This window comes from Somniosus microcephalus, chromosome 3, assembly GCF_052327205.1.
Source record: "Somniosus microcephalus isolate GS21.2 chromosome 3, FLI_Smic_1.0, whole genome shotgun sequence".
NCBI classification, from domain to species: domain Eukaryota; kingdom Metazoa; phylum Chordata; class Chondrichthyes; order Squaliformes; family Somniosidae; genus Somniosus; species Somniosus microcephalus.
This window is the reverse complement of record NC_140989.1, coordinates 227440385-227462788: the sequence shown is the minus strand read 5'-3', so window position 1 is coordinate 227462788 and position 22404 is coordinate 227440385. Positions and strand designations below refer to the sequence as shown.

Genomic DNA, 22404 nt, shown 5'->3' with positions numbered 1-22404 from the left:
GGGGTGAAAGGTGAGGACAAGGGGAACCCTATTGTGGTTCTGGGAGGGAGGGGCAGGGGTGAGGGCAGAAGTGTGGGAGATAGAACGGACATGGTCGAGGGCCGTGTCAACCACGGTAGAGGGAAATCCTCAGTTGCGGAAAAAGGAAGACCTGTCGGAAGCACTGGTGTGGAAGGTGGCATCGTCAGAGCAGATGCGGCGGAGACGGAGAAACTGGGAGAATGGAATAGAGTCCTTACAGGAGGCGGGGTGGGAGGAAGTGTAGTCCAGGTAGCTGTGGGAGTCAGTAGGCTTGTAGTGAATGTTGGTCAACAACCTATCCCCAGAGATGGAGACGGAGAAGTCGAGGAAGGGAAGGGGAGAGTCGGAGATAGACCATGTGAAGGTGAGGGAAGGGTGGAAATTGGAGGCAAAGTGAATGAAATTATCTAGTTCAGGGCGAGAGCAGGAAACGCCTTATTCTTGCGTGGGCTACAGCTGACTGCAGCTGCTATGATGCTGGAACTTGTGAGTTGGATTTGCAGGACGCTGGGTTGCTGGCACCCATTGATCGGCTCCCTGTATTTACACTGCTACATCCAGCTCTCCTATCCTAGCAGGAGAATCAGACCCATGTGAAATTCTGCCTCCGGGATAGGCGAGACGGATTAAGCCGTGCAAACATGGAGAAGCAGCACACGACACTGCTATCCGAGCTAAACAAACACCAATGTAAACCCGCCTTGGGAATGTTTGACAGTGGCATTGGGTGCCCATTCCCCAGTATTGACTGTCCCCTCACCTTGACGAGCACAAAAACTCTCAATAAAATAAGGTCACTTTTTTTTATTTAAACTTGGAGCTTTCATCCATGCAGTCGTGGCTCGCAGGCCAGACCTGTGATGCTGGAGGGGAGAGCATTTGTAGACAAGACCTGCTTCCAAAACTTGGAACAGCTCAAATTATTTAGTCATAGCTGTTTTTCTTCTTAATTGTCCTCTTGGATCCCTTTCTGCTTCAGCTGCTTTTCAAAAACCAACAAAAGGGATATAAATGGGACCCAGATGTCTGGGGTTTTCGTTTGCCTGCTTGGCTTGGCCTCTTACCTCAGACTGGGTATAGGTGGCTGCAGCGTCTCTCTGCAGGAAGTTTGTGCCGATGTCGGTCATTTCTTCCTTCGTGCTGCTGCGGGCAGTCGTGCGATTTTCCTTCTTCTCCATCTTACCCCGGACCTTGCTGACATTGCCCGTGACGGGCCTGTCCCCCCCAGAAGTGTTTGCAGTAGATGCCTGAGGAGAAAGGGAGATCAGTTAGCCGGTGTGGGACCCTGCTCCGTCTGCCAGTCTGTCTTCCCTCATTTCTTTGTTCTTTTTTGGTTGGCCCTGTGAAGGAATACACTATATAGCCTTTTTTAGAAAAATACACTATCTTATGAAAGAATTCTGGCCTTGTTGAAACAGGACAAGTTGTTATCCCTGAATAAATAACCTTATTGAAACAGAAGTATGGGGTGGCTCCGAGTAGCTGACCTTTTGGGAACAAAACAATGGTCAACCCTGGATATGTGATATAAATTAAACTTCGTAAAGATGACACATAAAATAAAAGGGACACCTGCCTTTCACACCTTTTTATATGATAAACCCAGAACACCTGAAGATGCGGCAGATTCTGGAATATTACAAGCTGATGTGGCAGTAAAGAATTGCAGAGGTCAGCAGAAAGATGAATAGTAATAATTAACTTGCATCAGCAGAAACCGTAAAGGAAATACAACTGAAAAAGGGTATAAATATTGAAGTCTCAAATGTGATAGCAAAGTCGCTTTAATCAGGCAAGGCGATTCTCGACTACAGAGGCGGCTCTGTGGTCTTCCACTCTTTGTACCTTGGAGATCAAAGTTATTTTGAGATTGATGGATATCCTGTATAGAAAATTTTAAGAACTGTAATACTGTAGCAAAGTTCAGATTTAAAAGTAAGATTCTCTGTTAAAAATAAGATCATATTTTTCTCTTTTTAGAACTGTTAATGTTGCGATTGACTGATTCACCAACTGTAAATTGCATATCGGTTCTTTTAATAAATCTCAATATATTTTTAGAATTGTCTCACATAAGTCTTCTGTATCAATAACTCGCAAACTCAATCTCTGTACACTCTTTGGTGGAGAGTTACATTTCTGAGGGGAGTTTTCCAGACCCTCATAATATCCTGGACATTACAGTCTAACTAAACCTATTAAAAGCACTATCTGGAGGATGGCAACATTCTCGGGTTGTTCCTTTCCTTTAGGGAGAGATAGTCCGGACCTTTAGACCCAATTAAGCGTCTTTAGAATTCGGCTACCTCAAACTTTAGTTGAAAGTGAACATCTGAGAAATATGCCTGATCCGGGGTAGCCCAAAGGGGCTAGGACTAGTAAATATCCCTTCAGCCCTATCTTTTGCTTTTGCTAAGTTTATTTCTGTAACACAACAACTACTACTACTTGTGGTTATAAAGCGGCATTAACATAGAAAAATAGCCAAAGGCGCATCAACAACAACGATTAACGGGCATGTGTGAACCAGTTGGGTTTTTACACAAATCCAGCAGCTTTTGTCAGTTTCTTTCCCTGCTGCTTGCCCCTCAAATGATCAGATTTTATTGTATTCAGTTTCACAGATTGCCATGGTGGGATTTGAACCTCTGATCTCTGGGTTCTTCGTCTAGCAGGTTACTGTACCTCAATTCCTGCACATTGACTCTTAGACCCCAAGCACTGCTTGTTGGCTCTTACACATAAGAACATAAGAAATAGGAGCAGGAATAGGCCATACGGCCCCTCGGGCCTGCTCCGCCATTCAATAGGATCATGGCTGATCTGAATCTAGACTCACGTCCACTTCCCTACCCTCTCCCCTTAACCCCTAATTCCCTTATCTGCTAGGAAAATGTCTATCTCCATTTTTAATTTATTTAATGTTGCAGCTTCCACAGCTCTCTGGGGTAGCAAATTCCATAAATTTACTACCCTTTGAGTGAAGAAGTTTCTCCTCATCTCAGTTTTGAAAGGGCAGCCCCTGATTCTAAGATTATGCCCCCTAGTTCTAGTCTCACCCATCAGTGGAAACATCCTCACCACATCCACCCGATCAAGCCCCCTCACAATCTTATATGTTTCGATAAGATCGCCTCTCATTCTTCTGAACTCCAATGAGTAGAGTCCCAACCTACTCAACCTTTCCTCATACGTCAACCCCCTCATCTCCGGAATCAACCGAGTGAACCTTCTCTGAACCGCCTCGAGAGCAAGTATATCTTTTCTTAAATATGGAAACCAAAACTGCACGCAGTATTCCAGGTGTGGCCTCACCAATACCCTGTATAACTGCAGCAAGACTTCCCTGTTTTTATACTCCATCCCACTTGCAATAAAAGCCAAGATCCCATTGGCCTTCCTGATCACCTGCTGCACCTGCATACTAACTTTTTGTGTTTCATGTACCAGGACCCCCAGATCCCTTTGTACTGTAGCACTTTGCTGTTTCTCTCCATTTAGATAATAACTTGCTCTTTGATTTTTTGTGCCAAAGTGCATAACCTCACACTTTCCAACATTATATTGCATCTGCCAAATCTCTGCCCACTCACTTAGCTTGTCTATGTCCTTTTGCGGGTTTTTTATGTCCTCCTCACTCACTGCTTTCCCTCCCATCTTTGTATCGTCGGCAAACTTGGATATGTTGCACTCGGTCCCTTCCTCCAAATCGTTAACATAGCTTGTAAAGAGTTGGGGTCCCAGCACTGACCCCTGCGGAACACCACTAGTTACTAATTGCCAGCCCGAGAACGAACCATTTATCCCAACTCTTTGTTTTCTGTTAGATAGCCAATCTTCCACCCATGCCAGTATATTACCCCCAATCCCATGATTTTTTTATCTTGATCAGTAATCTTTTGTGTGGAACCTTGTCAAATGCCTTTTGGAAGTCCAAATACACTACATCCACTGGTTCCCCTTTATCCACCCTTTATGTTACATCCTCAAAGAATTCGAGCAAATTTGTCAAACATGACTTCCCCTTCGTAAAACCATGCTGACTCTGTCCTATTAAATTATGTTTATCCAAATGCTCTGTTACTGTTTCCTTAATAATGGACTCCAACATTTTGCCAACCACAGATGTTAGGCTAACTGGTCTATAGTTTCCAGCTTTTTGTCTACTTCCCTTCTTAAATAAGGGTGTTACATTAGCAGTTTTCCAATCTGCCGGGACCTTTCCTGAGTCCAGGGAGTTCTGGAAAATGATCACCAATGCATCCACAATCCCTACCGTCACTTCTCTCAAGACCCTAGGATGTAGGCCATCAGGTCCGGGGGATTTATCCGCCTTAAGTCCCATTATTTTACTGAGTACCATCTCCTTAGTGATTTTAATCGTGTTTAACTCCCCCCCGCCCCCCCATTGCCCCCTGTTTGTCCAGTGTTGGGATATTTTTAGTGTCCTCTACTGTAAAGACTGATACAAAATATTTGTTCAGCGTCTTTGCCATCTCCATGTTCCCCACCACTAGTTTCCCGGTCCCATCCTCTAAGGGACCAACGTTCACTTTAGCCACCCTTTTTCTTTTTATATAGCTGCAGAAACTCTTGCTATCTGTTTTTATATTTTTTGCTAGTTTACTTTCATAATCTATCTTCCCTTTCTTAATTAATCTTTTAGTTATTGTTTGCTGGCTTTTAAATGCTTCCCAATCTTCTATCCTCCCACTAGATTTGGCTACTTTATATGCCCTTGTTTTCAGTCGAATACTATCCTTTATTACTTTACTAAGCCACGGATGGCTGTCTTTTCTTTTACTCCCCTTTTTCCTCAGTGGAATATATTTATCTTGAAAGATGTGAAATATCTCCTTGAATGTAGACCACTGCTCTTGTACCGTCTTACACTTTAATATGTTTTCCCAGTCCACTTTAGTCAATTCTACTCTCATACCTTCATAGTCTCCTTTATTTAAGCTTAGTACGCTGGTTTGAGATCCAACTCTCTCACCCTCAAACTGAATTTGGAATTCAACCATATTATGGTCACTCATTCCAAGGGGATCCTTTACTAGGACATTTTTTATTAATCCTGTCTCATTACACAGGACCAGATCTAAGATTGCCTGCCCCCTGGTTGGTTCAGTTACATACTGCTCAAGGAACCCGTCCCTAATACACTCTATGAACTCTTCCTCAATGCTGCCATGCCCAATTTGATTAGTCCAGTCAATATGAAAGTTAAAATCCCCCATGATTATAGCTGTTCCCTTATTACAAGCCCCAACTATTTCCTGATTTATACTCTGACCAACGGAGTTGCAACTGTTAGGAGGCCTATAAACTACACCCACTAGTGACTTTTTCCCCTTATTATTCCTTATCTCCACCCAAACTGTTTCACTATCCTGATCCTTTGACCCAATATCATTTCTGACTATTGCAGTGATTCCATCCTTGATTAACATAGCAACCCCACCTCCCTTTCCTTCCTGTCTGTCCTTCCTAATTGTCAAATACCCTTGTATGTTTAGTTCCAAGTCATGATTATCTTGCAGCCATGTTTCCGTAATGGCCACCAGATCATACCCATGTAGGGTTGCAAAGGGGTGGAAAGTTTCCGGTAAATTTCCGGAAATTTTCCACGGGAAGTTTAGCTTGGGAATTTTGCCCAAAAAAGCACGTTAGCATAATATTGTTTTTTTTGTATTTCTTTCTTTTTTTTTCCCCACAGGTCCTCTCTTAAAATTACTAACAGAGATGGAATCTTAATTATTAAGGAATTTCTTAATCAATATATGTTTATCTTCTTACTTGGCTTGTTTTAATCATTACAAGTTTTGTGTGTGACTGTGAACAAATGTGTCCTGATTGGTTGGATGAGTGGATGAGCGATTAGCTCCCTCTATTTGTAATATTTGCATATCGAATTGTGATTGGCCTGCAGGCATCTGTAAGACTGCTATAGTTTTTTTTAAGATCCAGGTTAGGGGTCCTGAGGGAAGTCATTTTGTTTTCTGCTGATGTTGTGATGATGCAGTAAGTAAATCAGACTTTATACCAAATAAACCAGTTACTTGTTGAACTCTGTTGTCCTTCAATTTAAAATATACAAAATAATACACTATTGGTGATGTAGCGTCGTGTGTGTACAGGTCATGCTTCCATCACATGGAGCATCAGCAAAAATGTACTCGCCCTGTTGCAATCGTGCTGATCGACCGCAGTTCGACACAGAGATGAATGCCCTTTATTTCTCTGCATAGAACAATGCCACGTTTACCGTCGGATGTGTGGAAGCATTTTACCCCAGGCATTAAAGATGGAAAGACTGTGTACATGTGCAAACACTGTAGAAAGCCATATGTAAAGAATGCCACAAAGATGCAGCAGCATTTATCCAAATGCAACAACTTCACTCAAAGCTCACAGCAGTCAGCCCAGAGTTCCTCTGCTTCCATTCAACATCAGGCTCCTTATCATCAGCAACTCCTGGCCCACTTGGAAGGTTCTTTGATACAATGGATAACCATAGCCAGAAGAATGCAGATGAGTGCCTTGCTCGAGCTGTATATGCAACAGGCTCACCCCTCATGCTCACAGCCAATATGTACTGGAAGAGATTTTTCAATGTTATTCACTCTGCATACTGTCCTCCCACCAGACATGCTTTGTCTACTTATTTGCTGGAGGCTGAGTATAACAGAGTCCAAGGAAAGCTCAAAGAAACGATAGCGATGGTAGACTGTGGTGCAGTTATCTCAGATGGGTGGTCAAATGTACGAGGGGAGGGCATCATAAACGACATCGTCTCCACTCCTCTCCCAGTGTTCTTCAAGAGCACAGACACGAAGGACAACAGACACACAGGTACATACATTGCTGATGAGCTGAAAGCGGTCATCAACGATCTTGGATCACAAAAGGTCTTTGCAGTAGTTACTGACAATGCTGCGAATATGAAGGCTGCTTGGGCTCAAGTGGAGGAGGCCTACCCTCATATTACGTCTATTGGGTGCGCAGCTCATGGGCTTAACCTGCTCCTCAAGGACATCATGGGTTTGAGAACCATGGAAGCACTGTACAAGAGAGCCAAGCAAGTTGTTAAATATGTCAGGGGAAAACAGGTAGTTGCAGCAACCTACAACTCCAAGCAAATGACAAAGAACGAGAACACCACACTGAAGCTGCCCAACAACACTAGATGGGGTGGTGTTGTCATAATGTACAACAGCCTTCTGGAGGGTAAGGAGTCGCTGCAAGAAATGGCAATATCCCAGTCTGGGGATATGGAAACCACCATCAAGAAAATACTGCTGGATGATGTGTTTTGGGAGAGAGTGGTTAGCAGCCTTAAACTACTCTCACCAGTAGCATCTGCAATTGCTCAGATTGAAGGAGATGACGCTGTCTTGTCAGATGTTCTCAGGCTTTTTACTGATTTAAAAGAACAAATCAGCATTGCCCTACCCACATCCCTGCTGCTCAAAGCAGAGGAGAAGGCAATTGTTCAATTCATACAGACGCGTCAAGAATTTTGTGTCAAGCCGATTCATGCTGCAGCATACATGCTGGACCCAAAGCATGTTGGGAGACCAATACTTTCTGGAGAACAGATCAACAGCGCTTACAGTGTGATTTCTACCCTCTCACACCATCTCAATCTGGATGTGGGCAAAGTTCTGGGAAGTCTGGCAAAGTTCTCTACCAAGCAAGGTCTTTGGAATGGGGATGGGATATGGGAATCATGCAAGCATATCAGTGCACATACCTGGTGGAAGGGACTTTGTGCATCTGAGGCCCTGTCACCTATTGCATCGGTGATACTCCAAATCCCACCTTCATCAGCGGCCTCTGAACGAAACTGGTCACTTTTTGGGAATACGCATACAAAGGTGCGCAACAGGCTGACTAACAAGAGAGTGGAGAAACTGGTGGCTATCCGGGCGAACCTACAACTTATTGAGCCAGATACAGAAGCGTCCACCACACAGCTAGACACTGACACAGAGGAGGAAATGGACACGTCAGAGCCAGAGTCAGAGAATCAGGAGGAGCAATGAGGAGTAGAAGACTCAGAAGGCTCATGAGTAGAAGACTCAAAGGGACAAAATAAGGACAAATTACAGGCTAAATAAGCTGACGCTCTTTTTATTTTATTTTAGATGGGTCTTTTTTGTGGGGGTTCAATAAAGTTCAAAATTATAACCTAAATAAAGTTTTGAAAGCCTGTTTTTATTTGTATGGAACAGTATGTCTATTTTGACAACAAAGATAATATAAGGGTCAGAGACAAAAACCATCAGTGTGCAAAAAAACTCAAAATTCCCATAAATTCCCGAAAATTCCCATGGAAAGTTTCCTCTTTTGAAAATTCCCAGAATTTTGCAACCCTATACCCATGTGTAGTTATTTGTACCGTCAACTCGTCAATTTTGTTACGAATGCTGCGTGCATTCAGATAAAGAACTTTCAAATATGTTTTCTGACAATTTATTCCTGCTTTTACCCCTTTTACTACTTTACCTTTATCATCATACATTCTGTCCCTTCCTGACATGCTCTGGTTTTTAATTCCCCCACTGCTACCTTGCTCTATTGCCTTCTCCGCTGTCATTTTTATTTTTCGCTCTCTTAAAACCTCCCCCCCACTAATTAGTTTAAAGCCCTCTCTACAGCCCTAGTTATTCGATTCGCCAGGATTTTAGTCCCAGCACTGGCCAAGTGAAGTCCGTCCCAACGGAACAGCTCTCTCCTGTCCCAGGAAGCAAAACCCATTTCTCCCACAGTACAGCTGACTCTTTAAACCTTAAGATTTAAAAGCAGTTTTGGGGACCCCCTGCAGCACCTGCTTTAAACCTGTAGTGCTACAAAAGAATTTATTATTTCATCAAGAATTTCACTGGCAATTGATCCGCTGAACTTATCTCAGAGGGTGCACGTATGGCAGTCTCTGGCTTGATAGTGCAAGTGAGTGTTATGAACATGGCTGCTCACTCTCAACCACTGTTAAAGATGCTCATGAAACTGCACTGCTCTGTGCAGTGTAACTGGGGTATTAAATTATCTGGAGACCCTGTCATTGGGACCTGCAGCATTCATGCGCCTTTAATATTCAATCTGTCATCTTAACACTCCGTCACACCGTATAAACACAACCAGCATCATCTTTTCACACCTCCATTCTGCATCTGTTCTGTTGCGATGTGTTATGAGAACCATCTGTTTAAACACGCAATTATCGTTGCTATTTTTGGATGAGGTTTATTAATTCTGTAAGCTTTTCCTGGAAGAACCTTCAGGTGGGGGTAGACAAGTGGATTACAGGTGGACATAAAAGAACTCGAGGCATTATTTGAAGAAGAGTTCTTCCAGTGTCCTGGCCTGGCCAATATTTATCCCTCACCCAACATTAAAGCAGATTGCCTGGTTGTTTATCTCATTGCTGTTTGTGGGACCTTGCTGCGTGCAAATTGGCTGCCGTGTTTCCTACATTGCGACAGTGACTACAATTTAAAACTACTTCATTAGCTGTAAAGCGCTCTGGGATGTCCTGAGATCATGAAAGGCATGAAAAAATACAAGTTTGTCGATTGGTTCTTTTCTGATTTCGGACTTATCCACCAATGAACCAACAGTGCTAAAACAGCCTTTTCCAAATCTCCAGGCCCACAGCATTCAAACACGACAAAGCTCAGTGAGTAAAGAAATCAAATCACAAAGTTGCCTGGGACCACGGTCCAGATGTGGTCTATGGGCTGCAGTTTGGAGAACCCCCTGGATTAAATCAAAGCTGTAAGGGGGTCTTGTACAGAGCCAGGAAGCAAGGTGTGCAAAAGGAGTGAAAATATGGTGCAACAAGTCTGATTGCAAGGCTATTACAAAGTGTTAAAATGATGAGTTGATTGTCGAAGGCTCATGAGCACTGCACTGAAAGGTTAACAACAGCAGTTGATGGTCAGACCAATCCACACATATCGTTAGGTGTGAGTTCACGGCACAACAAAAAACGATAATTGGTACTAATTGGTATCAAATTGCCAATCTCATTTAGAAAGGACAAAAGGCCGGCTATTATGGGAAATTGAAACTTTGTACTGGTGCAGTGGGGAAGGAGAGCTTTGTCTGATGCCATGCAGCGATCTAGTTCAATAAAGCGCTAATGTTCGGATGGCACAGGGAAGCACCTCGTGGTGGTTTCTCTTCACATGGTTACTCGCAAACCCAAAGGAGCGCCACTCGGTGCCAGTTTTCCAGGCTGTGGGTGCTACCTGAGCTCTTAACCCATCTATACAGGCCAACGATTAAATACTTCACTGAATCATAAAAATATCAACACCGAAGGAGGCCACTCAGCCCATCATGCCTGTGCCAACTTCACATCAGAGCTATCTAATCCGATTTCCCTGCTCTTTCACTGTATCCCTGAATATTGTTCCTCTTCAAGTAGCTTTCTTAGCCACTTTCAGTAATTCATTCCATGTTTTAATAATATTTTGCAAGAAAACATTTTTGATCTAATCTCCCCAATTATGCTTATACAGGTTGAGCGTCCTGAATCCAGCAACCTCGGGACCGAGGCCAAGCCGGTTTTTGGGTTTTTCCGGACTTCGGAACGTGTTTCTGATGTCCGAAGTCCGGAAACGCCCGAGCCCAGGTTGTGATATTTCCGGACTTCGGACATCAGAAACACGTGCCGAGTCCGGAAATGCTTGGGCCCAGGTTGCGCTATTTCTGGTTTTTGGTAAGCCTCCCTCAGGGTGTCCAGATTCCGGAACATTTTACGGATTCTGGACCCCTGCCACCAATCGTCCCGGAGTCCGGATTCCGGAACATTCCAGAACTCCGGATTTGGGACGCTCAACCTGTAGTACTAATATAGGTGTTAGCTATAAGGCACTGGAATGTCAGCCCAGTTTAGTTCATGCCCTGGACTGAGGGTGGTTTGACTGTAGTCTGCTAAAATATTTTGTCTGTAAACCTGATGTTTAAATTGTTATCTGTAAGGTACGTGTAGTACGAGGGAAGCAATTCCTTTCTCATCTGCTTGGGGCGGTTGTGCTGTGCGACAAGGATTGATTTTCTGGCAGCCCTTTCACTGCCTGCACTGTTGGGGATCCTGGTCAGATGTGTGACTGTTGTGGTATTTCTGCACCAAAATAATACTGAATAATACTTTTTAACACTTTTTTGCCCCCAGTAAGGCTGAGAGCTTGGGAATGTTCCTTAGTTCTGTGCAGTTCTAGAATTGTTTGAAATGGCCATGTGCAATGAAAATAGTATTTCCATTTTGCACGAGTTCCATGAGCGAATCGATTTGTTTGTTTTAAAATATGGAACTTTTTTTTTGTAACTTATGAAAGGGTAGCCTGTGCTGTTCTAGAATTCATTAGAAATGTTGCTGAAAATTCTGTCCAGTGGTTGTCTTGATAGGTGCAGGTCCACAGCACAGAACGGACCATAATACTTCAACAGAATCTGAATCTGTCACTCAGTATGGGAGACGAGCTGGTGCACAAAGTGAAAATGTCACCAGGCTGCCTTGGGGCTGCTTCTCTGAGGTTGGGGTTAAGGCTTATATTTGAAATTGAGTCTTCGTACTTCAGTGTCAGCCAGTGGCTCAGTGGGTAGCACACTCACCTCCGAGTCAGAAGGTTGTGGGTTCAAGTCCCACTCCAGAGACCTGAGCACAAAGATCTAGGCTGACACTCCAGTACAGTATTGAGGGTGTGCTGCACTGTCTTTCGGATGTGATGTTAAACCGAGATCCCGTCTGCTCTCTCAGGAGGACATAAAAGATCCCATGGCAATGGGCCAGAAATTCGTGACCAAATGCGTGAGTACGGTCTGGGTACTCACGCATCTGGCTGTTGGAAATGCCGGCGTTCAGCATGCACAGCGCATGCGGGGAACGCCGGCATTTCCAGACCTCGGAACGAAGGGGTTCATAGGCACAGCGCGTGCGACTGCACAGGCAGCGCTTGCGCAGTGAACTTTGTCGATTTCATTCATGGATTCAGTGAGGGTAAGTCCTTACAAGTTACACTTGAAAAAAGCATGTGTAAAGTTGTTCCAAGGCTGCGGAGGAAGATATATTTTATCGTGGAGCTTCTGAAAGGCAATATTTTTGTTTGGGAAAGGGAGGGAAGTTATTTTAAGAAAGTTTTAAAGTTTAAATTTTTTTTTTTTTTTTAAACGGGTTTTCAGAATGGTAGGTAAAAGGAGAAATTGTGGCTGTGTGAATTGAATGTGAAAATGAGTGTTCTAAAATGAGTAATGTAACATTTCCAGCACTTTTAAGAAAGAAACTTTTCATCAGTAATAAGTAATTATGTATGTATGTCCGCATATATTCCTTTACGTATATATATGTATGTTTTATATTCCTTTACTTGTGTATGAATGTATGTTTTTAATTATGATTTTCCAATAAGTTACTTTCTCTGAAAGTCATAATTAAATAATACATTCATACACATAAGTAAAGGAATATATACATAACACGCAAAGGAATATATACAGACACACATACTTTCAGAAGCTCCACGATAAGAAATATCTTCCTCCGCAGCCTCTGGAGCAACTGTACCCATGCTTTTTTCATGTGTAAGTTGTAAGGACTTGACCTCACTGAAAGCATGAATGAAAGCGGCGAATTTTACTGCGCACGCGCTGCCTGTGCAGTCGCACGCGTTCTGCCTCTGAACCCCTTCGTTCAGAGGACAGGAAATGCCGGTTTTCCCCACATGCACTGTGCATGCTGAAAACCGGCATTTCCTCCGGCCAGACGCGTAAGTACCCCAACCGTACTCGCGCATTTGGAAGGGAATTACTGGGCCAACATTTTACATGTCAATAAAATGAAAAATTTAACAATTGCACGATTTGCCCCCTCGCATCTGTGACTGAGGGTCCAAGGAGGTGCATTGCGCAAGAGGTCATCGTCGTACGTATCCTCACACTGTTCCCTTTCGGGAACTGTATGAAGTGGTGGAAGGATTTATGGCCGTGATTAACGCTCATTCCGTGACCGTAACCATCTTTGAACCAGCCATTAGGGTGGTTAGTCCTATGGCGTGAGGGTTTTACGGGCTCCCACAACCCATCTGAGGCGGGGGGGGGCCACCCACACCCACGGACGCAAGTATCCCGCTGGATGTCCACCCAGAATTTATAGTTGGAGCTCCGACTCCACTTGCCGGGACTGTCTGGAGTGGGGTTCAAAACCCTACTCCTTCTGGCCCAGCGGCGGGGATGCTTACTGCTACGCAAAAGGCCCACTCCGCACAAAAGGTGACACCCATACGTTTCCTGCGCCTTTTCCCTCCCCGTGACTGGAGCCCTATGCTGCCACTTGAAAGACCAGGCTATCATCTGCCCTTTTTGCGGCGCATTTGACTTCTCATTACCAATGATGAGCAGGCGCTGCGCCTCCACCTCCTTGAGGAGATTGCCGAGGTCATCATCAGTTCAATTGTGAGTTCTTTTAATGCCGTGAATTGTGCTCATTCCAGCCATTTCACGTTGCTAATCGGATTGGGCCTTTGGCATAGCGGTAGGATCCCCGCCGCTGGGCCAGATCAGGGTAGGGTTTCGAACCCCGCTCCAGACAGCCCTGGCAAGTGGAGTCAGAGCTCCGGCTCTAAATTCTGGGTTGACATCCAGTGGGATATTTGCGTCCGTGGGTGTGGGTGGCCCCCCCTCCTTGTATAGCTTGTGGGAGCCCGTAAAACCCTCCCACCATAGGACTAACCGCCCTAATGGCTGGTTCAAAGATGGTTACGGTCACGGAATGAACGTTAATCATGGTCATAAATCCTTCCACCACTTCATACAGTTCCCCAAAGGGAACAGTGTGAAGACACATATGACGACGACATTGCTAAATAAATAAATGGAATTTAAAAAAATCTTTTAGGGCTTTTAAAAGTCTTTAAATTGCTTTAATTCTGTTTAAAACTACTTCAGATTCTTCAAAATAATGTAAACGTTTTTAAAAGTTTATAAAAGTTACCAAAAGCTTCAAAAAACTTCCAAAAACCTATTTAAACTGCTGCTTTGCATGTAAAAATGCTTAGCAGCTTGGCAGAAACATTGGGGGCGTGTCCTGTTAAACTGAGACCTCAAGGGGCGTGTCTCAGTTGCACAGCGCGCTCCAGGCTTCGCGCTGGCTGCACTCCTGGGCGGCGTGACGTCAAACGCTGCCCGGGATTCTTCAGATTCAAAATGGAATTCCAGGCGTCCCTGGAGGTGATCGGCAGGCGCGTCGGGTAAGTGCAAATCGGGACCTTGCACGCGCGGCAAGCCCCGTTCACGAATTTCTGGCCCAATATCTCGAAGAAGAGCAGGGGAGTTATCCCTGGTGTCCTGGCCGATATTTATCCCTCAACCAACATCACTAAAACAGATTGGGCCAGAAATTCCAGGCCAGAAGCGTGAGTGCGCTCGGTGTACTCACGCTTCTGGCCGTTGGAAATGCCGGCGTTCAGCAGGAACAGCGCATGCGGGGAACGCCGGCATTTCCAGACCTCGAGCGCGTGCGACTGCACAGGCAGCGCTTGCGCAGTGAACTTCGTGGATTTCGTTCATGAAATCCGTGAGGGTAAGTCCTCAGAACTTACACTGAAAAAAAGCAAGTGTAAAGTGGTTCATTGGCTGCGGAGGAAGATATATTTTATCGTGGAGCTTTTGAAATGCAATATTTTTGTTTGGGAAAGGGAGGGAAGTTATTTTAAGAAATTTTAAGTAAGTTTTAAAGTTAAATTTTTTTTTTAAAGGGTTTTCAGAACGGTAGGTAGAAGGAGCATTTGTGGCTGTGTGAATGGAATGTGAGAATGAGTTATGTATGTATGTCCACATATATTCCTTTACGTATATGTATGTATGTTTTATATTCCTTTACTATGAATGTATGTTTTTAATTATGATTTTCCAATAAGTTACTTTCTCTGAAAGTCATAATTAAATAATACATTCATACACATAAGTAAAGGAATATATACATTACACGCAAAGGAATATATACAGACATACATACTTTCAGAAGCTCCACGATAAGAAATATCTTCCTCCGCAGCCTCTGTAGCAACTGTACCCATGCTTTTTTCATGTGTAAGTTGTAATGACTGGACCTCACTGAAAGCATTAATGAAAGCGGCGAATTATACTGCGCACGCGCTGCATGTGCAGTCGCACGCGTTCTGCCCCTGAACCCCTTCGTTCAGAGGACAGGAAATGCCGGTTTTCCCCACATGCACTGTGCATGCTGAAAACCGGCATTTCATCCGGCCAGATGCGTAAGTACCCCGACCGTACTAGCGCATTTGGAAGGGAATTATTGGGCCAACATTTTACATGTCAATAAAATAAAAAATTTAACACTTGCACGACTTGCCCCCTCGCATCTGCGACTGAGGGTCCAAGGAGGTGCATTGCGCAAGAGGTCATCATCGGACGTATCCTCACACCGTTCCCTTTGGGGAACTGTATGAAGTGGTGGAAGGATTTATGGCCGTGATTAACGCTCATTCCGTGACCGTAACCATCTTTGAACCAGCCATTAGGGTGGTTAGTCCTATGGCGGGAGGGTTTTACGGGCTCCCACAACCCATCTGAGGGGGGGGGGGGGGGGCCACCAACACCCACGGACGCAAGTATCCCGCTGGATGTCCACCCAGAATTTAAAGTTGGAGCTCCGACTCCACTTGCCGGGACTGTCTGGAGTGGGGTTCAAAACCCTACTCCTTCTGGCCCAGCGGAGGGGATGCTTACTGCTACGCAAAAGGCCCACTCCGCACAAAAGGTGACACCCATACGTTTCCTGCGCCTTTTCCCTCCCCGTGACTGGAGCCCTATGCTGCCATTTCACGTTGCTAATCGGATTGGGCGTTTGTCATAGCGGTAGGATCCCCGCCGCTGGGCCAGATCTGGGTAGGGTTTCGAACCCCGCTCCAGACAGTCCCGGCAAGTGGAGTCGGAGCTCCGGCTCTAAATTCTGGGTTGACATCCAGTGGGATATTTGCGTCCGTGGGTGTGGGTGGCCCCCCCTCCTTGTATAGCTTGTGGGAGCCCGTAAAACCCTCCCGCCATAGGACTAACCGCCCTAATGGCTGGTTCAAAGATGGTTACGGTCACGGAATGAGCGTTAATCACGACCATAAATCCTTCCACCACTTCATACAGTTCCCCAAAGGGAACAGTGTGAAGACACGTATGACGACGACATTGCTAAATAAATAAATGGAATTAAAAAAATTCTTTTAGGGCTTTTAAAAGTCTTTAAATTGCTTTAATTCTCTTTAAAACTACTTCAGATTACTCAAAATAATGTAAACATTTTAAAAATTTTATAAAAGTTACCAAAATCTTGAAAAAACTTCCAAAAACCTATTTAAACTGCTGCTTTGCATGTAAAAAAGCAAAGCAGCTTGACAGAAACATTGGGGGCGTGTCCAGTGAAACTGAGACCTCAAGGGGCGTGTCTCACTTACACTGCACGCTCCTGGGTCCGCGCTGGCTGCACTCCTGGGCGGCGTGACGTCATACGCTGCCCGGGATTCTTGTTTCAGTTTCTGGAAGTGCAGGCGTCCCTGGAGCTGATTGGCAGGAGCGCGGGGTAAGTGCAAATACGGGGCTTGCACGCGCTGCAAGCCCCGTTCTGGAATTTCTGGCCCATTATCTGGTCATTATCACATTGCTGTTTGTGGGAGCTTGCTGTGTGCAAATTGGCTGCCGCGTTTCCCACATTACAACAGTGACTACACTTCAAAAAGTATAAAGCGCTTTGGGATGTCCAGTGGTCGTGAAAGGCGCTATATCAATGCAAGTCTTTTTTTTTTGCAGTTGGTAGCAGTCTCATCTGAGTCACTCCAGAGACTTGAGCACAAAAATCTAGGCCAACACTCCAGTGCAGTACTGATGGAGTGCTGTACTGTTGGAGACAGTAATAAGACATTAAACTGAGGCCCTGTCTGCTCTCTCAGGTGGGCGTAAAAGATCCCATGACACTATTTCGAAGAAGAGCAGGGGAGTTATCACCGGTGTCCTGGCCAATATTTATCCCTCAATCAACATCACTAAAAAAAAGATAATCACATGTTTTGTCTAATTTCACATTTCTTAATGAATCCGATTGGTAGTTTTTAGCCTGAGTTAGATGGTCAGTCACAGTCGGAAAGGTCCGTAGTTAGTATTTACAGTGAACTTAGCAACATACGGGATTTATTGTTCACCCCGGGCACACTACCTCCCAGATTACTTCAAACATACGGTCACGTTTTGGTTTATGAGAAGCATGGGCATGTTTGTGGAAATAGTTGATGGCATTAGGCGCAAGAAAAAGTATCTGCAGAGAGATGGAATTGTAGAACAGGTGTCCACCTGCAAATAATTCAAACACAAATTTGCCAATGTATGGGTAAGTTTGATCATTTTCTTGCAAATTTTACAATTTTCTTTCCATCGTTCTTCTGTTAGCAACAATATTTCCAGTGCTAAATCCTTTCCGTTTACAGATAAAGCAAAATATTGAAAAGATTTTCAAAAAATATTTTGAGCAATTTCATAGGTTCCACTTTTCTTTTATTGCCTGCTGTTTGCTTTAATAGGTCCTTAGTATTTTTGTGCAATTGTGATAAGAACATCAGAATTAGTAGCTGGAGTAGGCCATACGGCCCCTCGAGCCTGCTCCGCCATTCAATAAGATCATGGCTGATCATCGACCTCAACTCCACTTTCCCACCCGATCCCCATATCCCTTGATTCCCCTAGAGTCCAAAAATCTATCGATCTCAGTCTTGATTATATTCAATGGCTCAGCATCCACAGCCCTTTGGGGCAGAGAATTCCAAAGATTCACAAGCCTCTGAGTGAAGAAATTCCTCCTCATCTCAGTCTTAAATGGCCGACCCCTTATTCTGAGACTGTGACCTTAGTTCTGGACTCTCCAGACAGGGGAAACAACCTCTCAGCATCTACCCTGTCAATCCCCCTTATACCTTATATGTTTCTATGAGATCACCTCTCATTCTTCTAAACTCCAGAGAGTATAGGCCCAATCTACTTAATCTCTCATCATAGTACAACCCTCTAATCCCAGAGATCAATCTAGTGAACCTTCGTTGCACCGCCTCTAAGGTATGCATGTCCTTTCTCAGATAAGGAGAATAAAACTGTGCACAGTCCTCCAGGTGTGGTCTCACCAAGGCCCTGTACAATTGTAGCAAGACTTCCTTGCTCTTGTACTCCAACCCCCTTGTAATAAAGGTCAACATGCCATTTGCCTTCCTAATTGCTTGCTGTACCTGCATGCTAACTCTGTGTTTCTTGAACGAAGTCACCTAAATCTTTCCGAACACCAACATTTAATAGTTTCTCACCATTTAAAAAAATTCTGTTTTTCTATGCTTCCTACCAAAGTGAATAACCTCACATTTCCCCATATTATACTCCATCTGCCAACTTATTGCCCACTCACTTAACCTGTCTATATCCCTTTGCAGGCTCTTTGTGTCCTCCTCACAGCTTACTTTCCCACCTAGCTTTGTATTGTCAGCAAACTTGGATACATTACACTCAGTCCCTTCATCTAAGTCATTAATATAGATTGTACATAGCTGAGGCCCAAGCACTGATCCTTGCGGCACCCCACTTGTTACAGGCTGCCAACCGGAAAATGACCCGTTTATCCCTACTCTCTGTTTTCTGTCCATTAACCAATCCTCTATCCATGCTAATATATTACCCCCAACCCCATGAGCCCTTATCTTGCATAGCAACCTTTTATGTAGCACCTTATCAAATGCCTTTTGGAAATCCAAATATACTACATCCACTGGTTCCCCTTTATCTACCCTGCTAGTTACATCCTCAAAAAACTCTAATAAATTTATGAAACACGATTTCCCTTTCATAAAACCATGTTGACTCTGCCTAATCATATTATGATTTTCTAAGTGCCCTGATACCACTTCCTTAACAATGGATTCCAGCATTTTCCTGATGACTGATGTCAGGCTAACTGGCCTGTAGGTCCCGGTTTTCTCTCTCCCTCCTTTCTTGAATAGCGGGGTTACATTTGCTATTTTCCAATCTGCTGGGACCGTTCCGAAGCTAGGGAATTTTGGAAGATCACAACCAATGCATCCACTATCTCTCCAGCCACCTCTTTTGGAACCCTAGAATGTCAGCCATCAGGTCCAGCGGATTTGTCGGCTTTTAGTCCCATTTGTTTCTCAAGTACTTTTTCTCTACTGATATTAATTAGTTTAAGTTCTTCATTCTTATTAGCTCCTTCGTTCCCCACTATTTTTGGTATGCTTTTTGTGCCTTCTAATGTGAAGACAGCTACAAAATATTTGTTTAAAGTCTCTACCATTTCCTTATTCCCCATTATAATTTCACCTGTCTCAGCCTCTAAGGGACCAATGCTTACTTTTGTTACTCTCTTCCTTTTTACATACTTGTAGAAGCTCTTACAACTGTTATATTTCTTGCTAGTTTACTCTCTCATTCTATTTTCTCCCTTTTTATCAATTTTTTGGTCATTCTTTGCTGGTTTCTAAAGCTCTCCCAATCCTCAGGCTTATAACTAATCTTTGCAACATTATAAGCCTACTCTTTTAATCCAATACTCTCTTTAACTTCTTTAGTTTGCCACGGATGGATCACTTTGATTTCTCAATGGAATGTATATTCATTGAGAATTTTGGAATATTTCTTTAAATGTTTGCCATTTGTGATTTGTTGCTGTTTTATGAATTTGTCATTTTGAGTCAATGGCCCAGAAATTCCAGAACGGGGCTTGCAGCGCGTGCAAGCCCCGTATTTACACTTACCCCGCGCTACTGCCGATCAGCTCCAGGGACGCCTGGAATTGGTGTTTCCAGAAGAAGAATCCCGGGCAGCGTATGACGTCACGCCGCCCAGGAGTGCAGCCAGCGCGAAGCCAGGAGCGTGCAGTGCAAGTGAGACACGCCCCTTGAGGTCTCAGTTTCACTGGACACGCCCCCAATGTTTCTGTCAAGCTGCTAACCATTTTTACATGCAAAGCAGCAGTTTAAATAGGTTTTTGGAAGTTTTTTGAAGATTTTGGTAACTTTTATAAACTTTTTAAAATGTTTACATTATTTTGAGTAATCTGAAGTAGTTTTAAACAGAATTAAAGCAATTTAAAGACTTTCAAAAGCCCTAAAAGAATTTTTTAAATTCCATTTATTTATTTAGCAATGTCGTTGTCATACGTGTCTTCACACTGTTCCCTTTGGGGAACTGTATGAAGTGGTGGAAGGATTTATGGCCATGATTAACGCTCATTCCGTGACCGTAACCATCTTTGAACCAGGCATTAGGGCGGTTAGTCCTATGGCGGGAGGGTTTTACGGGCTCCCACAAGCTATACAAGGAGGGGGGGCCACCCACACCCACGGACGCAAATATCCCACTGGATGTCAACCCAGAATTTAGAGCCGGAGCTCCGACTCCACTTGCCGGGACTGTCTGGAGCGGGGTTCGAAACCCTACCCTGATCTGGCCCAGCGGCGGGGATCCTACCGCTATGACAAAGGCCCAATCCGATTAGCAACGTGAAATGGCAGCATAGGGCTCCAGTCACGGGGAGGGAAAAGGCGCAGGAAACGTATGGGTGTCACCTTTTGTGCGGAGTGGGCCTTTTGCGTAGCAGTAAGCATCCCCGCCGCTGGGCCAGAAGGAGTAGGGTTTTGAACCCCACTCCAGACAGTCCCGGCAAGTGGAGTCGGAGTTCCAACTTTAAATTCTGGGTGGACATCCAGCGGGATACTTGCGTCCGTGGGTGTTGGTGGCCCCCCCCCCTCAGATGGGTTGTGGGAGCCCGTAAAACCCTCCCGCCATAGGACTAACCACCCTAATGGCTGGTTCAAAGATGGTTACGGTCACGGAATGAGCGTTAATCACGGCCATAAATCCTTCCACCACTTCATACAGTTCCCCAAAGGGAACAGTGTGAGGATACGTACGATGATGACCTCTTGCGCAATGCACCTCCTTGGACCCTCAGTCGCAGATGCGAGGGGGCAAGTCGTGCAATTGTTAAATTTTTCATTTTATTGACATGTAAAATGTTGGCCCAGTAATTCCCTTCCAAATGCGCAAGTACGGTCGGGGTACTTACGCATCTGGCTGGATGAAATGCCGGTTTTCAGCATGCACAGTGCATGTGGGGAAAACCGGCATTTCCTGTCCTCTGAACGAAGGGGTTCAGAGGCAGAACGCGTGCGACTACACAGGCAGCGCGTGCGCAGTATAATTCGCCGCTTTCATTAATGCTTTCAGTGAGGTCAAGTCATTACAACTTACACATGAAAAAAGCATGGGTACAGTTGCTCCAGAGGCTGCGGAGGAAGATATTTATTATCGTGGAGCTTCTGAAAGTATGTATGTCTGTATATATTCCTTTGCGTGTTATGTATATATTCCTTTACTTATGTGTATGAATGTATTATTCATACATTCATACACATTATTAAAGGAATATAAAACATACATACATATACGTAAAGGAATATATGTGGACATACATACATAACTCATTCTCACATTCCATTCACACAGCCACAATTGCTCCTTCTACCTACCGTTCTGAAAACCCTTTTAAAAAAATAAAAAAAAATTTTAACTTTAAAACTTACTTAAAATTTCTTAAAATAACTTCCCTCCCTTTCCCAAAAAAAATATTGCATTTCAGAAGCTCCACGATAAAATGTTTCTTCCTCCGCAGCCAATGAACCACTTTACACTTGCTTTTTTCAAGTGTAAATTCTGAGGACTTACCCTCACGGATTTCATGAATGAAATCTACGAAGTTCACTGCGCAAGCGTTGCCTGTGCAGTCGCACGCGCTCGAGGTCTGGAAATGCCGGCGTTCCCCGCATGCGCTGTTCATGCTGAACGCCGGCATTTCCAACGGCCAGATGCGTGAGTACCCCGAGCGCACTCACGCCTTTGGCCGCGAATTTCTGGCCCATTATGTTGCAAGTATAATATACAAATTTGCTGTATGTGTGACACCCAAAGTATAACATCTTAAGTGTGAGGGACAAAACATGTGCTAGATGAAAGATATTATATATATATATCATACTGTTTGTTACTGGGTATAACACTCCTATATATAATACACCATTGCTGTGTGTAACATTGTTGTAACTATTACAATAATAACACTGTTATTAATTTAATTTCTCTTGTACATTTTATAGAATAATGCACCATGTTGCTGCTTATAACGCTAATGTTTTTATAATAGAATTAGTCAGTCTTCCATTGCGTTGCACATGGGGAGTTGAGACTAACTGTAGTCTTCAGGCAAAGTGAGGTTAGAGAGAAGGGGTAATTATACCAGGGCTGCAGAAGTGATTGTCA

The 22404-nt window shown here is 44.1% G+C and overlaps 1 protein-coding gene across 1 annotated transcript in view; it reads right to left on the bottom strand.

The window, feature by feature from the left end:
• The window catches only part of LOC147121751 (olfactomedin-like protein 2B), a 105356-nt gene that overhangs the window by 32418 nt on the left and 50534 nt on the right, over positions 1–22404 (bottom strand). The window contains exon 4 of the mRNA XM_085977995.1: positions 1086–1288. Coding sequence (XP_085834121.1) covers positions 1086–1288 — 203 coding nt within the window. The remainder of the gene's footprint in view (positions 1–1085; positions 1289–22404) is intronic.